We start from the raw sequence: 14,570 nt of genomic DNA, 5'->3' as shown, positions 1-14,570 counted from the left end.
GGTCTCGAACCAGATCCTCTCCTACAGTGGGCCTAAGGTCTTCATTCTCCACTTTTTACCTTTAAGGGGAACCACCTGAAGTCTTAACCATGCTTTCCCAAAGAATCTTAGAGAATAACAGAATCATAGAACTGTTTGGATTGGAAAGGACCTAAAGATCATCTAGTTCCAACACCCTGCCACAGGCAGGGACACCTCACACAAGATCATGGTGCTCAAGCCACGTCCAACCTGGCCTTGAACACTGCCAGGGATGGAGCATTCACCACTGCTTTGGGCAACCTGTGCCAGTGCCTCACCACCAACACAGGGAACAACTTCTTCCTTCTAGCTAACCTGAACTTCCTCTGTTTCACTTTAAGCCCATCACCCCTTGTCCTATTGCTACCAGCCCTTCCCCAGCATCCTTGTAGGCCCCCTTCAGATGCTGGAAGGCTGCTATGGGGTCTCCATGCAGCCTTTTCCAGGCTGAACAGCCCCAACTTTCTCAGCCTTTGTACAGCAGCTGCTCCATCCCCCTTAGCATCCTCGTGACCCTCCTCTGGATTTGCTCCAACAGCTCTACGTCCTTCTGGTGAGGACACCAGAACTCTACCCAGTGCTCCAAGTGTGGGTCTCATGAGAGCAGAGTGGAGGAGCAGGATCACCTCCCTTGACCTCCTGGTCATGCTGGTGGTGATACAGCCCAGGACACAGGGGGTTTCTGGGCTCAAGCCCATGCTGAAGCCAGCTCATGTTCCGACCCCCAGGCCCTTCTCCTCGGGCTGCTCTGAATCACTTCTCTGTGCAGCCTGTAGCTGTGCTTGGGATTGCCCTGACCCAGGGGCAGGAGCTGCACTCGGCTTTGCTGAACTTCAGGAGGTTGGTCACCTCTCCAGCATGTCCAGGTCCCTCTGGATGCCATCCCTTCCCTCCAGCACGCTGACTGCACCACACAGCTTGGTGTCGTCAGCAAACTTGCTGAGGGTGCTCGATCCCACTGTCTGTGTCACCGACAAAGATGTTGAACAGGGTCTGCCCCAACGCCGACCCCTGAGAGACACCATTCCTCACTGGTCTCCAGTTGGACATAGAGCCACTGACCGCAGCTCTCTGCGTGCAGTCATCCAGCCAATTCCTTGTCCACCAGGTGTCCATCCAGCAAATTCACGTCTCTCCCATTTAGAGACAAGGACGTCGTGTGGGAGGATGTTAAATGACATTTATTTGCTCCAGAGAGCACGGACGTGGCAGGAAGGGCCGGGGGCAGCTGCTCACTTGCGGGGGGAGGGCAGGCCCCGGAGGTGGTAGATCCAGGAGCCCCCAGGGCAGGAGACCACCAGCCTGCTGGTGACAGGAGCCGGGCCGCCCGCGAAGGAGACGGTGATGGTGGTGCTGCTCTTGGCGCGCAGCACCTCGGGGGCCCTGACGGTGAAGCCCGGGTGCTTCACTGCGTATTGGAACGCCGTGGCCTTCCGGAAGACGTTCCTGAAGGAGATGGAGGTGGTGCCGCCGGCTGGGATGAGGAAGGGGCCCTGGGCTTCAGGGGGCAGCGCAAGGCCGATGAGTGGGATGCAGTACTGCCCACCCAAAGCAGAGCTGAGCTGCAGCGTGGCCTTGGCTTCGCCCAGCTGGCAGGGCTCAAAGGTCACTTCCACGCTCAGGTCCGAGCCCCCAGCACTGGCGGGTGCCGCACTGATGGATTTTGCCGTCTGGAAGTCGGCACAGTCGGTCTGTGCAGGGGAGACAAGAGACCATGGGGGGTGGGTCACAACAGCAGAGCCAGCACCTCGGGAAGAACACGATGGTGCCCTGGCCCTGGCCTGGCCCACCCACACCACACTCCTGGTGAGTGCCTGCGGGGAATGGGCACGAGAACTGTGCAAACGTGCCCAGCAGGGACAACCCTGCACCCAAGCCCCAAGACGCCTGACTGCCAGACCTGGGCTGCAAGGGGGAAGCAAGCCCAGGCACCGTGGCACCTGCAAAAGCAGCTCCAACCAGGGCAGCAGACACGGGCCTGCAAGGGAGGACAGTGCAGCTGGTGACAAGCCCACACCAGTGGGAAGACCCCTGGGCTCACATGGCCACCCTGGCTCTGCCACGCCAAGCCAGAGGCACTTGGAGCCCTTGGTGGAGAGGGCTGGTGCTGGCCAGAGGAGCTGCCTCCCAGCCAGAGCCCCGGCAGCCGCGCTCACCTGTACGAGGTACTCGGTCTTCTGCTGGGCAAAATGCCGTATTTTGGTGGTGATGGTCTGACGGGAGCCCAGCCTGGTGCGGAAATACACGGGCTTCTCTGGCCTGCTCCAGGTGGCTTTCAGCTGCAGGGTGTAAAACAGAGAGCCCAAGTCGCTGCTCTGGAGCACCAGCTGCCCACTGCTCTCACCCGTTTGCAGGGGCTGATACTCCAAGACAAGATCCACCTGGGAGGAAGGAAGGAAAAAGCCACTTTGTCAGGCAGAGGCATGGAACACGTGTGCCTGACAAGGGGCAGCTGGTCCCTGCTGTGCTCAGGCAGTGCCAGAAGGCTGGGCTGCCTTCCCCGCTCTGACTCCCCTCTCTCGGGCACAGCCTTGCTCCTTCTGGGGGACGGTTCACTTAGGGACAGATCCCAACAGCTCACAGCCCTCCAGCACGATGCCAGAAGCTTTCCACCATAAAAAGCCCCTGTGCTCCCCCAGGGCACACACCACTTCCTGTCAATCCAGGCTGCAGACAACCTGGCCATGGGCTGAGGCTTGTCCTGCAGCCACTCACAGCTGGAAGCACCACACTAAATGAGGGGCACGTGGCACAAGGACCTGCCACGTGAGGCCCACTTGCAGCGTGTTCCAGGGGGCAGCAGGGCAGGCTCCACCAGCGCAGGATGATGCCCACTGGGGATATTCTCACACACTGCTCCCTCTCTAGATCATCAGCAGGGAGCTGCCACCACGGAAGGAAGCCCCACATGGCTCCTTTCAGGCATCACCCTTCAAGAGCATCCCCTCCAGCCAGGAGCAGGGAGAGCAGAGGGAGCCGGAGGAGCTTTGCCCCTACCTTCGACTGTGCAGGGACAGTAAAGTGCTGGGGAACGCTGACGTCGGGCACTTTGCAGTTGATGTCAAACGTCACCGGGACAGGCAGAGGGTTGTCCACCTTGACGCTGGAGGACACTCTCTGCCGAACAGCGGTGCTCATTTGAACAGTGCCCATGGGTCCTGAAGCCACCACCTTGAAAGTCACCATGTGGAACAAGTACTCTCCGGTTGTCTCATTGAGGAAGGTCACCTAAATCAGACAGAAAGGGAAGGGCTGCTCATTCCACACATGAAAACAGACCCAAAAGAGCCCACTGAGCTCAGCACCCTGCTTCCAGGAATGGCTGTGAGCACCCACCGAGGAAGAGCACAAGACCACAGAAAGCACGTGCGGTATTTCATAGGACCTGTGCACATGGAGGTATGAAGAGGCATGTAGCTTCTCGGTGAGCCAACAGCTCCTTGAAGGGCCCTGCAGACCAGTGTCCTCACTTACCTTTGCCCTGAAGACTCCTTCTTTGTAGGAGAGGAAGGTGAGCTGGTAGTCCTTCTTCGCAGAGCTTGGCACGTCCATGTAGGAACACCCCTGCAGCACAGAACTGCTTTCCAGGTTCTCTGGTTTGAGCATGTCAATAACCACCAGGAACCTGTGGGTGAGAAGGACGCAGTGAAGGTCAACACGAAGGACTCCCATAGGATACCCATCGTGTGGGGGTACAATACAGCCCCTCTCACCCTCAGTGCCTCAGGCACAGGGCACCAGCTCTCATCCCCCTTGGAGGAAAGCCCTCCAGGGTGCCTCTGCACAGGCAGAACGTGGGTATGGCCAGACACGGCCAAGGAGAGGGACAAGCTTTCAGGAAGGAGCTTCCAGGCACTTCCAGACTTCCTGGGCTGGACTCACCTCTGTGGTCTGTGCAGCCAGTTGGACACAGGGATGAGCTCCGTGTGGCACTTCCTGCATGGAACCTGCCGGGAAATGGCCCCTGAACACCTGGGGGCTTCAGCAGTTCCTTCCAGGTGGTAGCGTAAGCCTGTCCCGTCCGGTAGGGGGAAGAAGATGGAGCCCTACAGACAACGAATAGGACAAGTCGGCTCTGGAGCACCCCTGGCCAGCCCCATGCCTCAGGCTCTCACTGCAGCACCTTCCAGCACGCCCAGCTGGCAGAGCTCTGCCTGCAGCCCTGTCCCGTGCAGGAGGAGGCACCAGCATCGCACCTGCTCAGAGCTGGTTGTGAGTGGGTGCATGGCCCACAGGACATGGCACAGCTACAGGACACAGAGGCAGCATCTCTGGGCAAAGCAAGGAGACACGGGCCCTGCAGCAGAGCTGCTCTGCACATCCCAACACTCCCTTACTGGCCACACTCACCTGGGCACGTCCCTGCCAGCCTGTGCTCATGCAGGGACAGCCCTGGGCAGGGGGTGCCCGTCCCTCATGAGCTCCATTGCCTCAGTCCTGCTGGCCTTAGCCCAACAGCACTGCCCAGACAGCAGCCTCTAAGCTGGCACAACAGGGGCCCACCAGCCGTGGGCCATGGAAAGCTCATATCCATGATCATTCTGGGTGCCCGTGGATCCCAGACACCTGCCTCTGCCATCTCCTCTGCCTCCACAGCAGCTGAAAGCTGCAAGACTCCTCACGCAGGCTCTACGTTAAAGACATGCTGAGCACGTGCAACCCTAAGGGCACAGATCTGCTGAGCACCCTGGAGACGGAGACCAGAAATCTCTGACCTCATTTCTGGCCTACTGTAAGGTCAGCTGGAGCGGGACAAGGACCCAGCAGCTCCAGCACCCCAGAGCCCTTCTGAACTGACCCCTTATGGCACAGAAAACATTACAGAGGGGCCAGTTACCCCCATGTGCCCAGCCTGAGACCTGCAGGAAGGGCTCCTCCCACAGCTCCTGCATGACTGTCAAGAGATCTCTCTCGTTTCCCACTTGCCTGTTCACGGCCAGGAGGGCACTGAGAAACTGCAGGGCAGCTTTGCCCTTCTTGCTCCCTGCAAGCTGCACAAGGACAGGCACAAGTGGTTGTGCCCAGGGCTCGGAGAGCCTGTGCAGCCGTGCGCTGAGCGTGGGGGTCTCTGAGCCCCTTGGGCTGCCACAAGCAGCCACCAGGAGCTGCGCAGAACAAACTTCATTTCTTGGCCTTCAGAAAGCCTGGCTCTTTAGGTCAGCTGCTCCAACACGTTTGGTGTCAGGCCCGAGTTCCCATCTGCCCTTTGCCCCTGCCTGGCCCCCAGCCACCACAAAACCCAGCTTCCAACAGAGGGCACAGGACACCTTCAGCTTGGACAGGACCTCTGAAGGTCATCTCGGCCAACCTCCTGCCCAAAGCAGGGTGAGCTACAAGGGTCATGCCACGAGGGTCAGCACACGCTGGCACAGCTCACGTACCTGGTGCTTCTTGTTCTCAGAGCTCATGGTTAGGGGTCTGTAGGTGACCTGGTAGACCTTTTCTTTTTGCCTGGCCTCCAGATGGATAAATTCAGGCCCTTTCCAGTATTTCCCCTCAATGATGGGCTGCAGGGTCCAGGCCTCGCTGCTCGGGTTGGACAGGAGGATGGTCTGGCTCTGCCTCTCACGCACATGGCAGCTGAAAGTCAGCGTCTGTAACAGAGGAGCACAGAGGCTGCTGGGTCGTACCCACAACCCTTCCCACTCTTCTCACGCTGGCTCTGCACCAGGACCTGGAGCACAGGGAGCAGCTTTTCCTTGTCACATGCAAAAATTACGCTTTGGCCATAGCTTTTGGAGTAAATCAAGCTGGTTGCTCTTGAAGAAGGGAGCAGAACAAGCCTTTCGCATGCTGGGTGAAAGGAAACGGGGAGTCCTGAAAGGAAACTCCTGTGCAAGGACAAGATCTGCAGCCACACAGCCCCTTCCTTCATGGGCAGGAGGAAGAGGAGCTCCACGCTCTCTTTGGGAGCAAGAGCCAACAGCTCCCAGGCTGCCCCATCCCAGGGACCGGATGCAGATGCCTTGCCCCTTCCTACTGCTGAATGCCCTCCCCTGGCCCAGCAGGGGGGAGAAGTGTGGCTGCAGGTGCAGTGCTGGGATACATGGCATGGGTGCTGCAGTGCAGAGCCAGGACAGCTGAGCTGCTCACTGGAGGAGCAGCACCTTGAACAGGGGAGAAAGGCAATGACAGGGCTCAGGAATTCTGGCAATCCTGCCCAGCAGTTTCTCTCTGGGATACCCCAGCACAAGGAGTCTGTGCTCACAAGTGTCCTTCAGTTCCTGCCCTGGGAGAGATGTGGTGCAGATGCTGGGGTCCAGGGGCCCATCCTGTCCCTGCTGCGTTACCTCTTTGGGGCCAGGGGCCTCCACGCAGGATCCTGCCAGTGTAAGCCGCAGCGCCTCACTGCCCTGGATGAAGCACCGCAGCCCCTCGTACTGGACAGCCTGACTCAGCTTCGAGGGGCGGAAGGTCACAACCAAGGGGACATCCATCCCTGGGCTGATGTAACCCTTTGTGGGGCTGATGGAAAAGTCTGGCTTGAAGCTCTCCACGTCCCACATAAACCTTGCCGAGGAAAGCACAAGGACAGGAAAGAAGGATTAGCCACGGGGAGCTGTGAAGGCAGTGTAAGCCTCAGTGTGAGGCTCCAAGTCTCTTGTGGGCTTTCCCACCACATCTCAGGCCTGACGCTGAGCCACCTGGCAATAAGGCTTCAGGCTGGGCAGGACCTACTGCTTTACCTGACTCTCGTGTCGCCCGCGTTCCGCATGACTGACGCGCCTGGCACGTGTAGCTCTGCTGCACCACGGCTCCAAAGCTGAGCTGGTCCTGGTCCAGGCTCACGAGGCTGCCCTGGCAGGAGCCCCGCACCACACAGAGGGAGCGCACCAGCCCGTGGCACTCCAGCAGCACTTCCCCGCTGAACGGCTGCATGCGGCGCTTCGGGGAGAAGGTCACCTCCACTTTGCAGGTGTCTCCTCTGCCCTTCAGCTTTAGATCCTTGCTGGGCTTCAAGCACAGAACCTACCCGAAGAAACGAGTGGAGACTATTTCATCTGGCAAGCGAGCTGTGGAGCCTCCCTCACCACACTCAGGGAAGAGGCTTCCAATTCCTCTTCTGTCCCCACCAGCACTGCCCCAGTCCCACTCATTCCCTCCTAGGCATTCCTAGGGAATACCAAAGGTGTTTTCTACCATGTGTCCACCTGGTCACGGCGAGGTCAACTCTGTCTTCTAAAGCTTTCACATACGTTCCAACAGAGCTGCAACTCTCCCTCTTTCAAGATTCACCTCCCTCACCTTTCCAGATCTAAAACACATGGCTGCATCCTGATGGATGTGTCTAAAACAGGCTAGAGGAATTGTGTCGCCTTCTCACTTCTGGCTCTCGGGGAGTCCTGGCACCCAGCTCAGCTGAAGCATTCGCACTGCAGGCATCTGCTGCCAGAGCAGTGCCAGCAGGGAGGACAGGGCAGGCACAGGCAGCCAGGGCAGCCCACACCTGAGTCATTACCTACTAGCTCCCACCCACAGCAGCTCAGCGCTCCCTGCAGGCACACCAAAGTGCTCTGCAGAGAAGGAACGGGCCTTACCCCAGCTTCCTGCAACTCTGGCACAGTGGACGTGACCCTCAGCTTAAAGGTGAGAGGGGCTGCACTCTTGTTGGCTACGGTGACCATCTTCTTCACCGTCTGTCCAATGCAGACGTTTCCCAGCTTCACCACCTTTCCTGGTGGATCCACAACGTCAACCTGAGGCGGTAGGGATTGATATCAAGCCAAAGGAAAGAAGGAGAAAAGGCTTTCTGCCACTCTAGTGGCAGAAACCCAAACCATGGGAGGCTGGGGAAGAGAGGAGGAAATGAGAAAACCATGCCGGTTGCCACCTGGAGTTTTAGCCTTTAGATTTCATCTCACCTTCATTTTTATGCCCCTTCCTTGGGCCTCAGCATTCAGCTTCTCTCCCGGGGCACACGGAGGCAGCAACAAGCTGTTGGGGCTGTTGTCATTTTTCGGTGTCTGTAGGGGCTGTGCACAGAAGGAAGAGAAACCATAGGCAGGATGAGTTTCTTGACCTTCACCATGTGAGCAGGCTGCCCAGCCAAGCCATCCCCTCCCACATTCCTTCCCCCCAGGGGCAGGGATTATCCAAGTCCCTCTGCAGCCTGCCAGCAGAGCTGGCTAACCCTGGAAGGCCACCAGGATTTGCCCTGCGCACTGCCCCCGTCTCCCTGCACAAGCCTGGCCATGCTGGAGCGCTGGGAATCTACAGAGTGTGCACAGACCTTCCCCCTCACCTGCTCCTCAGCAAGGTGCTGCTGCTCAAACTGCACTGAGTAAACCTCACAGGGCTTCTTCACCACCACTGTCCCCTCTTCCCCATGGCTCTGGGGCAGCAGCGGTCCCAGCTCCAGCTCTGCGGGGATGGACTCCAGCCGTGGCTCCAGACCACGTCCCAAGACCGGCACCTGCAGGCGTTGGCTGCTCTGGCAAATCTGGATCTGCAGCTCGCCCCGGTAGCACTTCTGCAAAGAAGCAGCACAGAAAGCTCCTCCGTGAAGCCCCAGCTGACAGCACCTCCAAGTCAACAATCGCCCAGGGTCAGGGGTCTTGTCAGCACCTCCAAGCTGAACCCAAAACAGGTATTTACTTAGAGCAGGGGCTACAGCATCTGCATGGCTCTCAGGAACTGCAGCGAGTCCTGCTCTGGAGCATAACTGGACAGTTGGCTCCCAGGTGGATCTAAAATGGGCTATCAGAGGTTTTCACCTGGGCATGGGGGAGTGCAACGCTCATGAGAAAGGTCTGCTTCCTCAGACACAGTCCTGGCACTGCAGCACCAGGCAAACATCAGCTGTGTGCAAGAGGCAGCCTGAGCTCTCACTGGACACAAATAAGGATCATCTTCTCTGCTCAGTGCTTGCCTCTGGTCAAAGCCAGACACGAGACGCTGAAATCTCCACAAGCAAGTTGAGATCCCTGGGACTGTCCCCAGGCAGTGGAAGCACTTGTGTCCATCCTGTCACACGCTACCAGTTTCCAAGTCACGGTGGCCACATGCAAACTGCCTTTGGGAATGCTCCATCATTTAAGCTGACTCCCGAACTGCGTGGGAACGTGCAGGGGAAACTGAGGCACAGGAAGCTCCACGTGGAGGCAGAGCTCATCCCCCGCTCCCTGGGCTGGCCTCCCCTTACCACACTGCCCTGCCAGACCTCCTGGCGTGACACCCACCAATCTCACCTCTTCCGTGGGTGAAAAACGGACTTGGACGTGGCACTGCTGTCCTGGAGCGAGGCTTCCAGCTGAGGGCAGCACCTCAAAGCCACAGGGCACAGACTTCATCTCCTCCAGCAGCTTCTGGTGCTCGCTCCCTGGCAGATGTTTGTCCACCTGCGCACACAAACCAGTGGCGTGAGGTCTCCTTGGTCTGTGAGGACAGACCCTCGGTTCCTGCAGTGCTCCGAGATGCTGGCACGGTGCAGGAAGCACCTTCATCCCACCCAGACGTGGCCACCACTGCCTAGAACTGGAGGGCAAACATGCTGGCAGGGCAGGCAGATGGGGAGGCAGTGTCCTCAGAGGAGGAGGAATGGGTGAAGATGGCAGAGAAGTGAAGCATCAGCTAGTGAACAGGCCCAGGTGAACCAGCCTTGCTCTGTACCCTCAAAAGCTTCCTCAAGCGAGCTGCAGCCCAAGTGCTCAGGCAGCCAGAGGGGCACAAAAGGCAGGAAAGGCAAAGAGAACCCAACTGAGAAGTTGTGTGTTACACGTTGTCTGTGCTTTACCTCCTCAACAGGATCAGTCATGCTGATGGACCATTTACAGGGGACCTGGAACGTGTTGTGGAGCTGGATGGTTTCTTCCTGGCACTGTCCACACTGGACAGCAGAGAACTCCAGCCTGTCCCTGGACACGCAGAGGGACGGCTCAGCCACCATGGCACGGAGGCGGACCTGGAATGTGGGGCCTCCTCTGACCTAGAGAAGGACAGAGCATCCGGTTGAGAGCCCACCCGATACTCGCTGCTGTGCCCAACCTGCTGCCTGCCCCAGAAGCTGGAGTACCTTGATGGGCAGGAGCACATCCACTTTTCCCAGGGGCAGGTTGGCACTTTGTGGGTCGAAGCACACTTCAAATGTCTTGCTCTCACAGGAGGGCAGGCGCTTCACACGCTCCAGGCACACGCTGAAGCCTGAACACAGCAAAATAAAGCAGCTGAGATACGCAAGCAACAGGAAATGGCTCAGAAGCACGGTAAGGCCACAGGGGTGTCCTGGCTGGCAGCTCTCTGAAAGACCCCTTTGCATCTCCAGAGAAGCTGCTCTTCTCCCTTTGGCACTGCCCAAAGCAAAAGGACTTTCACAGCCAGAATCCAGGGGTTACATAGTAAAAAGAAATCACATTGCTTGAGGAACTCCAGCAATTCCTTCATCAGGCATCTCAGGGAAGGATGCATAGACCTCTCCAAAGGAGAATTGCCACCTAAGATACCAAATGCTGGGGTGTTCCCTGACAGTGGCTTAGAAGAGACGACTGGCCACCCCGCAAAGACAGCAGTCACCATGTGCTGGAGCTGCAGCCTTACCTCAAGGCCTCTTTGGGAAGCCTGTTTCCATAGAGCAGAGGATCCCACAGGCCGGTCAATAAAGGCTGAGCAGAAGTGCTCTGGCACTATGAACTCTAAACAAAGCACTTCCGAACCACAGAGGGTCCATCTGTTTGCAACATAAACCCTCAGAGTGCACAAAGAAACTCGGATGATGCTCACGGGAGCCAAGAGCAGAAGATGCTGAGAGGCGATCAAGGTGATCAGCCCTTCTGGCCCCTGCAATCAGATTTTAGGGCAGCCACAGGCAGAGCAGGTCTCTGGGCACTGCTCGCCAGAAGTCAGGCTCTTGAACAGGGCACCCAGCACGGGGGTACTAAGGAGGAAAATGCTGTCCAAGGAAGTACTCAAATCTCCCCGTGTCCAATGGCTTCAGCTGATGTGTCAGAGGTAGCTCCTTCAAGCCCCTGTGAAGCCTCTCCACCATGGGTTACCTGTGTTATACAGGACATATCCATCGACACGGAAAGATGCGGGGAAGTGCCCAGTGTTGGTGATCTTCACCATGTGTGTGTGGATGTCACCGGGAACAACATAGCCAAGGTCCAGGATGTATTCGGGCAGCTCAGCTCTGAAAGGAGGAGTAAGGACACTCTGTAAACCCCAGCATGGCGTGGGCTGGAGAAGCAAATGGAGTGGATAATTCTGTATTCACTGCTCTGAAAGCTCAAGCCAAGCCCAGGAAACCCAAGACCTGAGCACCCAGTAATAACACTTGGCTAAGTCATGGGGAGTGCAGGGCCTAGGATTTATCAGCCACCAATGGGATCTTCGAGTGACTTTAAAGTGGGTACTGGACACAGTTCCTATGCTGCAAAAAGCCATTGCAGAGAAGTCCACTGCATCTCCACTGGTCTCAATCAAACTGCTAAGCTGGTGTCCAGCCCAAGCCTGAAACTGCTTCAGGACCTTGTCATAGCATTTCCTTGCAGAGGCCTTTGGCAGGCAATCCCACTTGGAAAAGTGCATAAGGGATCTGGACCATTCCCTGCTCTTCCTGCATAGTGGGGTCTGTTTCTTGGCACAAAGATGCCAGCTTTGAGATGCCCCTTTCAGAGCTGGTCAGCAGGGGTGGTGCCTGTGCTGTCTGCAAGGGCTTGCTCGTCTGCACCCCTCAGCTCTGAGAACAGAACCTATCAACTGTGGGGAGGGGAGCACCTCCAGAGCTCAGGGGAGCACTGTGCAAGCGAGGACACCGAGCTGCCCACAGGGAGCACATCATAGCTCTCAGCATCAGGCCCCTTCTGAAGTCCACAGCTGTTCCCAGCTCTGAGACACAAGGAGCTCTCAGGAGCAGGCCTGCACTGCTGGCTGTTACCCTCGGGGCCCCTGCACACAGGCTACAGGACTCCCTACTAACTTGAGAAGCCTCCGATGTACACGCTGGTGAAAGGCAGTGTCCTCCGGGGGACGGGAGCTGAGAGCTTTCTGCTGCTCCACGGCATGTTCCTCCATCAGCATCTCCTCCATCTGCATCTGCAGCTGAGCATCCCACTGAGGAAAGTAAAGACAGGGGCTGCTTAGCAAAGCTCCTTCCCAAGGCACAAGCTTGTCTCAGGTGGAGGATCCCACCCTGCTCTTGTTGAGAGAGGCGATGGAGTCATTCTGTCTCACTGCTCAGTGTCTGGGACACTTCCTGCTCTCTCAGGCAGGATCATAGCTCCAAAGAAATGAACTCCAGTGTCTCTACCTGCCCAGTTATCTCTACCTGCCCAGTTACCTGATCTGGACACATGGACAGACAAGCCAGAAACCTTCCAAAGCTCCAAGTATGTCCCTGCCCCCAGTTAGTGCCAAAGCAGCTTGGACAAAAGCTCTCCTGGAAAGGGAACCATGAGAGAGCTGGAGCCTCTCGGAGATCCAGAACACAGCACAGCCTCAGGGTGCATTCAGGCTGCTGCTTTACACTCTGTAAAGCTGGCAGGGCTTGGCCGGTGAGCAACAAAACCCCCAGCACCGACCTGAATGTCCTTCAGAGCACCATAAACCCAACTGCTTGAGCACAGCCCTTAGCATCTCCTGGGGTAGTCAGGAGCTGGTGCATGTCCAGGAGGGACAACTCCCAGAGGTGGGCAGCCCATGGGGCACGCTGAGCTGACACAGTCCGTGGCCAGGGCTGTGCAGGGAGGCACCCAGTGCCAGCAGAGCCCTGGGCACAGGGCCGTGGGGCGCAGGGGCTCCAGTGACACGCAGGAGGGTGGCACGTGTGGGACAGGGCAGCAGCTCTACTCACCATGGTGCCCGAGTCGTCCATGCGGGGCTCGGCTGCCACAGCCTCCCCCAGAGCAATGGCCTCATCTCTCTGGCTGCCTTTGTCCAGCTTTTCTTGGGCCTTTTGGAGGATCTTCTCATATTTGGCGTTGCCTGAAAGCACAGAACACCACCAATAGCAGTGGGGCAGCACAAATCCCATGGAAGACGGGAAGCCCCATTCCCCCAACACGCAGACACAAACTGCTCCAGCAATGGAGAGAAAGGCGATCCTGCTGCTTCTCACCCCCAGCCGTCTTTCTCGCCACACAGGAGCATCTCAGCCCCACAACGTGATGCAAACCCAACCCTGTCAAAAGTCCCTGCCAGCCTCTCTTGCAGCTTCCCTGTGCTTTTCTGCCCAGCCCTCGTCTTCCCAGACCTCTGGCATACTGCTGGCAAGCTGTGCAGGATGGTTCCTGCGGCAAAGCCACACGGGCTCGTCTGCCAGAGACCAAGGAAGCAACCAGAGGGCTGAGTTTGCCTGACAGCCCTGAAACCTCCAGGCCTGGCGGAGGTGCCTGTGAGCTGCCCTATGGGCATATGGCATGGGGGAAAGCCAGGTGACCTTCCTGGCGAGCAGACAGGCAGTGCTCACCTTTGATGTTCCTGGGCAGGTCCAAGTGGATCCTGGGAAAGGTCCCTTCTCCTTTCAGGCAGACTTTTTCTGGCTCCAGGTGACCCACTTGGATCTGGAAAGCCCTGCAGAAGACTCCAGGCACTCCTGGCAGGTAATAGACTTTCAGCACTTGCTGCTTGCCAGGTTCAACGTAACCCTGCAGGGCACAGAAGAGGGAGGGAGGTAGTGTACCAAAGAGGACTCAGTGGAGGGATGGCTCACACGACAGACACGTCTGAGGACACAAGACAGCTTCTCATACATAAGGAAACATCAGACATCACCACCTCCAGCTTTCTTGTACCCAAACGCCCGAGTCTCCTACACCAAGATGCAGTATGTCCTTCAGAGGCCTCGCAAGGCTGCCCTCTGCTCAGCATGAGCACAGCTCTTCTGCTGACAGGGTTTACCCTCTGCTAGCCAGAGCCAGGCACAACAAACCAAAGCTCTTTCACCAGCTGCTCTGGAAGAGCACCGAAGGGCCTGCGCTTCCAGCAGGGCCAGCAGCTCCTGGCAGCAGCTTGCAGGAGAGGACATCAGCGTGTCATCCCTCAGGCGGACAAGCACTGAGGAAGGTGGAAGCCACTTGGCCCTTTGCTTCCTCTTCCCATTGCAAAAGGGCACCAAGGCAGGAACACTGCTCCAGCTCTAAGACACCCAGGCAGGATGACAACTGGGATGGAGTGATGCTCCAGTGATGGCACAACCAGAGAGCTCAGCACTCAGCTCCAAAGAGCTCCCGCAACCATCGTGCCTCCCACTGGTGGTTGCTGTAGGACAGCAGAGCCAGTGGCGGCCAAGGCCAGTCAGGGGCTCCATTAGGATTGTGCTCGATGCACCTCCTCTGCCTCTGCAGCAATCGCTCACAGCCCCGTCTCTCCTGCCTGGTTTTGGACGGGGGTTGTGTGCTCATTCCCCCTATTTTCCCCCAAAACTCTCTCCTGGGCAGCCTGACACAGGCCGGGTGAAGCCCTTGTGCTACTCACCATGCTGGGCACGACCAGGGGCACGCCAGGCAGAGGGCTGGCTGCAGTGCCTGTGCCGGGGCTCAGCACCACAAAGGCAAATCCCAGCTTCCCACTGTTCTGCAGGGTCACTGCTGCTTCCGAGACTTTGTTAAACACCT

At 57.7% G+C, this 14,570-nt stretch overlaps 2 protein-coding genes across 2 annotated transcripts; both read right to left on the bottom strand.

Annotated features, from left to right (window-relative positions):
* Nucleotides 1-1,253: 1,253 nt before the first annotated feature.
* Nucleotides 1,254-6,399, bottom strand: LOC117436457 (hydrocephalus-inducing protein-like). The gene is made up of 8 exons (XM_034064515.1): nucleotides 6,312-6,399; nucleotides 5,403-5,615; nucleotides 3,904-4,067; nucleotides 3,496-3,646; nucleotides 3,019-3,249; nucleotides 2,178-2,402; nucleotides 1,561-1,712; nucleotides 1,254-1,467 (listed from the first exon to the last, which is right to left on the bottom strand). Exons 2-8 carry the CDS (start codon nucleotides 5,427-5,429, stop codon nucleotides 1,254-1,256), a joined length of 1,164 nt encoding a protein of 387 aa, XP_033920406.1. The 5' UTR covers nucleotides 5,430-5,615; nucleotides 6,312-6,399.
* Nucleotides 6,400-6,806: 407 nt separating this feature from the next.
* LOC117436456 (hydrocephalus-inducing protein homolog) lies at nucleotides 6,807-14,477 on the bottom strand. The gene is made up of 13 exons (XM_034064514.1): nucleotides 14,431-14,477; nucleotides 13,424-13,601; nucleotides 12,809-12,939; nucleotides 11,936-12,069; nucleotides 11,010-11,146; nucleotides 10,034-10,161; nucleotides 9,755-9,946; nucleotides 9,210-9,359; nucleotides 8,264-8,491; nucleotides 7,884-7,994; nucleotides 7,560-7,718; nucleotides 6,860-6,990; nucleotides 6,807-6,819 (listed from the first exon to the last, which is right to left on the bottom strand). The coding sequence occupies exons 1-13, from the start codon at nucleotides 14,431-14,433 to the stop codon at nucleotides 6,807-6,809; spliced, it is 1,695 nt and encodes a 564-aa protein (XP_033920405.1). The 5' UTR covers nucleotides 14,434-14,477.
* Nucleotides 14,478-14,570: the final 93 nt, after the last annotated feature.

This window comes from Melopsittacus undulatus, chromosome 7, assembly GCF_012275295.1.
Source record: "Melopsittacus undulatus isolate bMelUnd1 chromosome 7, bMelUnd1.mat.Z, whole genome shotgun sequence".
NCBI lineage: Eukaryota > Metazoa > Chordata > Aves > Psittaciformes > Psittaculidae > Melopsittacus > Melopsittacus undulatus.
This window is presented reverse-complemented; position numbering and strand designations above follow the sequence as displayed.